Source organism: Trypanosoma rangeli (genome assembly GCF_003719475.1).
Source record: "Trypanosoma rangeli strain AM80 chromosome Unknown Tra_15.4_contig_00279, whole genome shotgun sequence".
Lineage (NCBI taxonomy): Eukaryota > Euglenozoa > Kinetoplastea > Trypanosomatida > Trypanosomatidae > Trypanosoma > Trypanosoma rangeli.
Genome location: NW_021706022.1, coordinates 17476 through 25424, shown reverse-complemented (window position 1 = coordinate 25424; position 7949 = coordinate 17476). Strand labels below are relative to the sequence as shown.

General features: G+C 50.2%; 4 protein-coding genes across 4 annotated transcripts, besides 4 other annotated features; all 4 read left to right on the top strand.

Annotated features, from left to right (window-relative positions):
- Nucleotides 1-175: 175 nt before the first annotated feature.
- TraAM80_07082 (putative ABC transporter) lies at nucleotides 176-1675 on the top strand (the record flags this gene model as incomplete). The annotated part of the gene is made up of 1 exon (XM_029383893.1): nucleotides 176-1675. The coding sequence occupies one exon, from the start codon at nucleotides 176-178 to the stop codon at nucleotides 1673-1675; it is 1500 nt and encodes a 499-aa protein (XP_029236290.1).
- Nucleotides 1676-2481: 806 nt separating this feature from the next.
- Nucleotides 2482-3270, top strand: TraAM80_07081 (uncharacterized protein; the record flags this gene model as incomplete). Its single annotated transcript, XM_029383892.1, has 1 exon — nucleotides 2482-3270. One exon carries the CDS (start codon nucleotides 2482-2484, stop codon nucleotides 3268-3270), a length of 789 nt encoding a protein of 262 aa, XP_029236289.1.
- A 318-nt stretch (nucleotides 3271-3588) lies between these two features.
- TraAM80_07080 (putative GTPase activating protein) lies at nucleotides 3589-4956 on the top strand (the record flags this gene model as incomplete). The annotated part of the gene is made up of 1 exon (XM_029383891.1): nucleotides 3589-4956. The coding sequence occupies one exon, from the start codon at nucleotides 3589-3591 to the stop codon at nucleotides 4954-4956; it is 1368 nt and encodes a 455-aa protein (XP_029236288.1).
- Nucleotides 4957-4959: 3 nt separating this feature from the next.
- Nucleotides 4960-4980: a microsatellite.
- Nucleotides 4981-5702: 722 nt separating this feature from the next.
- Nucleotides 5703-5735: a microsatellite.
- Nucleotides 5736-5754: 19 nt separating this feature from the next.
- Nucleotides 5755-7257, top strand: TraAM80_07079 (putative conserved RIO1-domain protein; the record flags this gene model as incomplete). Its single annotated transcript, XM_029383890.1, has 1 exon — nucleotides 5755-7257. One exon carries the CDS (start codon nucleotides 5755-5757, stop codon nucleotides 7255-7257), a length of 1503 nt encoding a protein of 500 aa, XP_029236287.1.
- Nucleotides 7258-7417: 160 nt separating this feature from the next.
- Nucleotides 7418-7437: a microsatellite.
- Nucleotides 7438-7880: 443 nt separating this feature from the next.
- Nucleotides 7881-7949: a microsatellite.

Sequence of the window (7949 nt, the reverse complement as noted above, 5' to 3'; positions counted from 1 at the left end):
GGGTGGGGAAAAGGGGGCTCTTTTTTTATTCGCTGTCGGCTCTTTGTAGTTATTTTCTCATGTTTTTTTTTGAAAAATCTTTAGTATTGTTGTATTTGTTTGTAGGTTTTTTCCGGGGGTTATTTTTTATTTGTGTATATTTCCATCCGCTTCTGCGCCGCCGTGGAAATTGGGAATGCGCCATATATTCACAGACCCGCTGGTGGATCTCGTATCCGTCTCCTTCCAGCACCCGTGCAGCGAGGGCGTGAGGGGTGGAATACGTGATGTCTGCCTCCGCGTGAACGGCGGTGATCGCGTGCTTGTTGTGGGCCACAACGGAAGTGGCAAGTCAACGCTTCTCTCCCTCATTGCGGGGCGGCGAAAGGCGTCGACTGGTCGCGCCACTGTCCTTGGCTCTGACGCCTTTGATAACACGCGTCTGCAGCAGCATGTGACGCTCATTGGTCAGCCATGGCCAACGGAGGCCCTATTTGCCACTACGGTCGGCCAGGTGACCACTCCGGCTCCGCTGCCGGAACGGAGGCAACGGGTGGCCGATGCTCTACATCTTAATTTAGGGCGCGCGATCAGCAGTATGAGTTCCGGGGAGAGGAGACGGGTTCAGATTCTTCACGGCTTCTTACATAAGAGCTGGGTCTACCTACTTGACGAATGCAGCACCGACATCGACGTTGCCGAGCGAAAGACAGTGTTGGATCTTGTGAAGTCCGAGTGTGTTGCTCATAAAAGTTGCTGCTTATACGCGACTCACATTTTGGATGGCGTGAGTGACTGGGCGACGCACCTCTTGTTGCTTCAGAAGGGCACGGTGGTTGATTTTAAACGGGTGTTGGACATTAAAGAACCCTTGGAGGAGTTTGTATGCCGCTTCCTTACCAGGCGTCATCACCGCTTTGGCCTCACCAGCATGCATGCAAAAACACAAGATGAATGCAGCGACGACAAGAAGGTGGGAGACACAGTAACGCCCCTGTCCTTGGAAAAGGAGGCTGTTATCGTGTGCGACCGACTTCAATATAAGGATGTATTTCGCGATTTTTCCTTAACGGTGTACAAAGGGGAGCGTGTGTTGCTGTGTGGTTGCAACGGCGCGGGGAAGTCGACCCTGATGAACATGATGGGTGGGAAACAGTTCTTCAACAACCGCGCCCGATCTCTCTGTATTCTTGGGAAGGCCTCTTACGATGACATGACGCTGAACAGTCTCATTGCGTTCGGCGGTGACTGGTGGGTTACCGCACCGCCAGGGGAAATGCACGTGCATGAGATAATGCAAATCAAAACACCACGGGCAGAGCGGTTACGCGAACTACTTGAAGTGGACTTGTCTTGGGATGTCCGCCACATTTCCGCAGGTGAGCAGAAGCGTGTGCAGCTTCTTTTTCACTTACTAGAAGACAAGCCTATTGTTCTTCTTGATGAGGCCACTTCCGATCTCGATCTTGACCAACGCCATGGTCTGTTATCATTTTTATACAGTGAAAGCGTCAATCGGGGTGTGACTGTCGTGTACGCAACTCACATCTTTGGTGGACTTGAGGATTGGCCTTCAGCTGTCGTGATGCTTGACCGGACGACGCAGGGTCTTCATGCGTTGTGGCGCGGAAACGATGTGAAATGGAAAGAAGTCACAAAGGAGCTCTTTGCTTTAAAGAGCAGGGAGAATTTTTGAGTAGAAGGTGCAGTACACACCGCAGGCCATAAGCTGAGACAATTTATATATGCCCACTCTTGTGTTCTTTGTCGCACATATCTTCTCTTCACCTTCGGTATATGATTTATGTTATACCTTACATAGGTAGGTTCTTGGAATCGTGCCTGTGGTAAGAGGATGACGTCGCCGTTGATTTTTATGCGACGGAGCCGGATTTCGTTAGTGAGGATAGAAAAAATAAAAAAAGCCGTAGGAAGCAAGGTCACTTGCAATCTACTTTTGTGTGGTTGTTGTTGTGTTTTACTCTTCCTGTTAGTGAGAGTTTCGGTTTAACTCCTCCGACTACCCTTCACCCCGCGGGGTCGTGTAGACGGAGAATTTTTTTTTTTGCTAGCTGACGTGCAGCTGGTTTTTTTTTTTTTTTGGGGGGGGGGGTAGTTTTGCATGCTTTCTTTCCTCTCTGCCTATTATCGGCACTTCCTCTCTTCCGCAAGCGGACATAATGCCGCAGCCGGTGACTGCGCAGGAAGTTGGTGAGAAGTGTAGCGTGACATGCGGCTGTGAATGTGTGTGTCTGTGGCCTGGCGTTTTTGAACCTCTTTTCAAACGGGTGTAGCCCCCATTTGCTGATGCTTTGGTTTTTTCTTCCATTGCAGTAAGTAGGACTCTGCCAGTGCAGGGCGCATCCTTTTTTTTTTTACGTTCCTTTTTTCCGTTTTCTTTTTGGCTGTTTTTTTGTTTTGTGCTGTATACATCCTCCTGGTAGTGTTGTGCTGCTGCGTGGGGGTAGTTCGCTCACGGTGGCGCTTGCGATTGAGCCAGGGATGCGCGTGGAACGAGAAGTGGGGGTGGAGAGGTCGACGCTCCAACACCCCGTGAAGTCCAGTCGCGGGGGTTATCTGCGATGCCCGTTTGACATTGACCCTGCCTTTGCCCTGACTGCAGAGCGCCATGCGGCAGGAGGCTCTTTGAGTCACGAGTCGCACCGACTGCACGCTGTGCGTGGGAGCGGTGACGGCCATGACGCTGACAACAATGAAGATGATATTTGCCGTCCGTGGAACCGAGCGGGGGTTGGGGCAAAGGCCCTCAGTGCAAAGGAGAGGCGATTGCAGCAGCAAGAGGCAGAAAGTATTTACGGCTCCATTGCCACCAACAACGCCGATGAGAAAAATGAGGATGCTTCGACAGCTTCTGATGCAGGCTTAGCGGTTGCTCTCTCTTCGTGGGAAAAGACGGCCCTGCAGCGTGTCGTGCCGCGGGGTGTACTGAAAAAAAAAGCCCAGCGCAACGGCGAAAGTTGTACAGAGGCAATGTCAGATGAGGGGCGCCATAAAGTAGGAAGACAACAGCGGCATCAGCATGTGGTCGGAGATAAGAGAGAAGCCGAGGGACGCACTCTCTCTGTTGGCGTCGGACGGCCCTGCCGTAAAATGGGGGATGGTGGACATCAAAGTGCCCATCCGCGTGAAACTGGGGAATCTTGTGCGCCACGAAAGACGGAGGAACAGTCGATTCCAGAGGAAAACAAACCGTTGAACAGACTCCAAAAATTAGATGCGATGCGAAACGCCGCACTTTTTGGAAAGAAAAAAATGCTTTCGAAGCGTTGAGGGTGTAATTTGTTTGCTTCGTTCCTTTTTTTTTTTTTTTGATTAAACCGTGATTTTTTTCCCCTCGTTTGTTTCTTTTGTACACCCGACTGTCCAAGTGGTGGACGTAGCGGATGAGGCATACGCGCAAGAGGGGTAAAAAAAATAAATGAAGAGTGACTGTGTAAATTTGATTTTCACGATTATGTGTCTTACTGTGATGCGGATGCATCTCTGCCTGTGCTTGTCCTTGCTTTCTCTGCTGGTATTAGAGAGTGTGTGGAGAAGGATCTGGTGGTTCTTCTGCGAGGAAGGAGGAGGAAGTAGAAGAGGGGCATCATGTTCTCCCGCATGAAAGAAGGAATTGTGCGACGTTTTACTTCGGCGGTTCCGGAGCGGAATGATAAGTCTTCTCATCGCCAAATGCCTATTAAGGGGCGGCAGCTCCCAATCTTGTCGTCAAATAGGTGTGAAAGCACGGTTGATGTCTTGACGAAGAAATCACGGGCGTTGCCTGAAGAATCGTTGCATGACGAGGAGGTGCTGCGCAAGATGCTTGCAGAGGATCCTGTAGACCTCGATAAGCTATGCAGCATCTGCAGGAGTGGCTGCCCGGCTCCGTTTCGTCGCGAAGTTTGGGATTATTTAACCGGAAACCTGCAACCCTTTTCCTCGAGCCGAGCCACTGTGCTCGCACGTAAACGACAGGAGTATGTAGGATATGTGCAGTCTAGTTACAGTTCGGTAGATTGGGATGCCGCGTTGCGGGTGGTGGGGGAAGGAGAAACGACGCGTGTCAGTGCGACCTCAGCGGAAGCAAAACGGGGTGACAACACCTCTCCTGTCAGTGTTGGGGCTCCGAGTAATATTCGCCAGAGGCAGGCGGTGCTAGGAGCGCAGTATGGTGTCCCTGGTGAATCAGAGCTGCTGATGCTGAAGCAGATTCGCAAAGACGTGCCTCGCATGGCTGCGGGTGTGGCGTATCTTTACCATGCAAGAGTCATGCTCTCCATTGAAAGGATTTTGTACATTTGGGCGCTGCGTCATCCTGCCTGCGGTTACGTTCAGGGGATGAACGATCTTTTAATCCCTTTTATTAGCGTCATTTTGGCAAGTCAGTTTTGTCCCTCCAAGACTGTGGCGGAGCTACACTCGCTGACAGAGACAGACCTGAACGTGTTGTTCTCTACTGAAGCCGTTAGTGAAGAAGAGTGGATGTACACCATTGAAGCCGACACGTATTGGATGGCGTCCTACCTTCTGAGCGCGGTGCAAGAAAACTACACATACAACCAAAAGGGTATTTGCAGCATGGTACGCAAGTTGGAGGCGGTGACGCGTGCAGTTGATGCGAAGCTTCACAGGCATCTACGTGAAGAACTGCGGATTGGTTTTAACCAGTTCGCATTTCGCTGGATGAACTGCCTGCTCCTGCGAGAGCTCAACGCCACTCAGTCTCTGCGGTTGTGGGACACGTACCTTGCAGATGTAGAAAAGGATTGGAGCACCACTCATGTCTATGTATGTGCTGCGCTCTTGGTGTGGTGGTCTCCTGCGCTCTGCAAGGAGACGGACTACGGTGCCGTGATGAAATTTTTGCAGAACCTACCCACCGAGGAGCTTAGCACGCAGGATCTCAGCGCGCTCATATCACAGGGAGTTATGATGCAGAAGTTGTACAATGACACGCTGCAGCACCTTCGGTAGGAGTATATATATATATATATATATTCTGCAGCTTGCGTTGTGCAGTGTTGTCTTTTTTTTTTTGTTGCATTTACTGCCTCACTTTTTTTTTTTTTGGGCGGGGCAGTGATGGGCGACAGCACTTTAAATGCAGATGTCGAAACAACGCGGAGGCAATGTACGATAAAAACAAAGACGGGGTGGGAGGCAAAGAAAAATCTGTGAGGCACGGTGGCGTAATTATCGTGGAGGTGTGTCACATTTTCAATTATTATTGCTTGTTTTTGTTTATTATTGTGGCCGGAGGTTGCGTTCTCGTTTTGTTTCTCTGCTCGGTTGCCAGGCACGGGGTTGCCTTTTATAATTTCTTCGGGGGAAGCTAGCCAGGGCTGGAGACTACTGCTGTTGTTGCTTTTGGCTTCCTGCTTCACACACCCCACGCACATTTCTTTTTTTGTTCCCACCCCCCACCCCCCCTTTCTTCTTGCGCCTCTCTGCGCTTTCGTATGTTGTTGGCGGTTATGTTTGCCGCCTGCGTGATGGCGTGTTGTCATCGACTGCGGCGCATGCACTTTAGTGCCTGTTGGATGCTTTTAGTGCAAGTGTATTTTGTTTTAGTGTTTTGTTGATCTTGTTGCCCCCCCCCCCCCTTATCCTTTGCGTCTTCGCTGCTTGCATCGCTTTGTATCGTCATCGTCTGCACGTACGTCTGTGAGCCTGCCACCCCGATCTTATCTCTTCTTCTTTGATTGCCTGCAGGTGCACACAGAGAGTGAGTGAGTGAGGGAACGAGTGTAGTGGCTTTGGAAGGGGACAATAATGGTGAAACTCGACGTGTCGCTTCTGCGATTTCTGGAGGAGGAGGACTTTCGCGTTCTCACTGCTCTCGAGATGACGATGCGAAACCACGACGTTGCCCCTACAGCCCTCATTGAACGCATCGCACAACTCCCTTACGGTGGCTGTCGCAAGCGCCTGAAGTGCCTCCTTAAGCACAAGATGATTCACCACGAGAACACCATGTACGATGGCTACGCAATGAAGTACGGCGCGTACGACTACTTGGCGCTCCGTACCCTGTGCAAACGCGGCACCGTCGCTGCCGTCGGTCACCGCATTGGATGCGGCAAAGAGTCCGACATTATTCTTGTCAAGGACGAGTCCGGCAATGAATGTGTGCTAAAGTTGCAGCGTCTCGGGCGCTGCAGCTTCCGAAGCGTCACACGTAACAGGGACTACAAAGGCGGTGGCCGCGCCCGACACGGTGAGAGTTGGTTTTATCTCTCTCGCCTTGCCGCGGAGAAGGAGTTCTCCTTCATGAAGACCCTCTATGACGAGGGATTCCCCGTTCCGAAACCAATTGATCAGAACCGTCACGCACTCTTGATGGAGCTGGTGGACGGCACGCTGCTAAACAACATCACTGCATTGGGTGACCCGGAGAAGGTTTACAGGCGTTCGCTGGACCTCATGATTAAGCTTGGCGAGCACGGCCTCGTACATGGTGACTTTAACGAGTTTAATCTTATGATTACGGAGGACATGCGCGTCATCGTGATTGACTTTCCGCAAATGGTCTCAACGAATCACCCCAACGCAGCAGAACTATTTAGTCGAGATGTGGAAAACCTTGCGAATTTTTTCCATCGTCGTTTCAAGGTAAAATCACTCTTTTACCCAACGCTTGAAAGGGACGTGGAGCGCAAGGCGGAACTGGATCGCGTGGTCTTTGCTAGCGGGTGCTTCAGCAGCAGACAGCAACAGGATCTTGAGCGTCTTTTGCAAACTCAGCTGGCATCATGCGATGAGGCCGACGGTGAAGGTGAGGATGACGATGAGGATGAAGACTGTGAAGGGGATGCGGTTGGCACAACGATTCCTTCAGGGACGACACCAGAGGGGATTGACGGTGCAGGTGGTGCACAGGCGTTTGAGGAAAATGGGGCCGGTGACACTGAGGAAGAAAATGAGGGACGGCAGCAGCAGCAGCAGCAGCAGCATCCGGAAGATGAAGGCGATGATGGTGGCTGTGATGGCAACGAGGATGAGGTGAGTAGTGTGGCGCGGTCTCTTGACGAGGCAGTTGATGAGGCAGCTGTTGAGAGACGTGGTCAGTGGCAGCAGCAGCAGCAGAATGTGAACTTTAATCCTGATGGCACTGTCAACGAGGGCTACGTGCGATCGCAGGTGCGACGCAACATTCGCTGCAAAGACAACCATCAGTTCAATCTGGGCCTTCACCGCAACGTGCAGAAGGGGCGGCAGAAGCAGAAGATACGGCGTCAGATCAAGCAGGGAATAAACAACGGATTTTTTGACTAGCGTGTGTGAAGAGAAGGGGGGACCGCTGCTGGGGTCACTTTCTCTTCATTATTTTTGATCATTTGCTCAGCGCTTCTCGTGTTCCTGCCTTTTTGTGGTGGAGGTTTAGGTTTGCATTTATCTTTTTGCCAAGACTACTGCAGCGGACTTTCGTTGAGGCATATATATATATATATATATGAACGTGTTTTTGTCTTTCTTTCCTCCTCTTATACCGCACACACGTCCCCGGTGCCATGGTATGCCATTGTGTGGTATCTGCGCCATCAATGAGAGCGACGGCTAACGACACGGAATTGGTGTAAAACAAAGAAGTCCATTAATAATTAACAAGAGAAGCATGCAGCATATATACATATATAATATGAAGAGTGAGTAGTGTAATGTGCAATTAAATACCAAACAATACTTTTTTTTTGTGAATTCCCCTTGAGCATTCTTGTTTTCTGTGCTACCACCGCCATTTGTGGTTTACTGTACTTGACGTGAACAACTGCACCCTTTTTGGCGTTTGCGTCTGGGACTTGACTGCAGCATAAACAACGCCAAACCATACACTCCCGGAGAGCGAGAGGAAGGTCGATAGATAGAAAGGTGTTTAGATCACATACACATACACATAGATATATATATATATAATATAATATACATATATATATATATATATATATATATATATATATATATATATA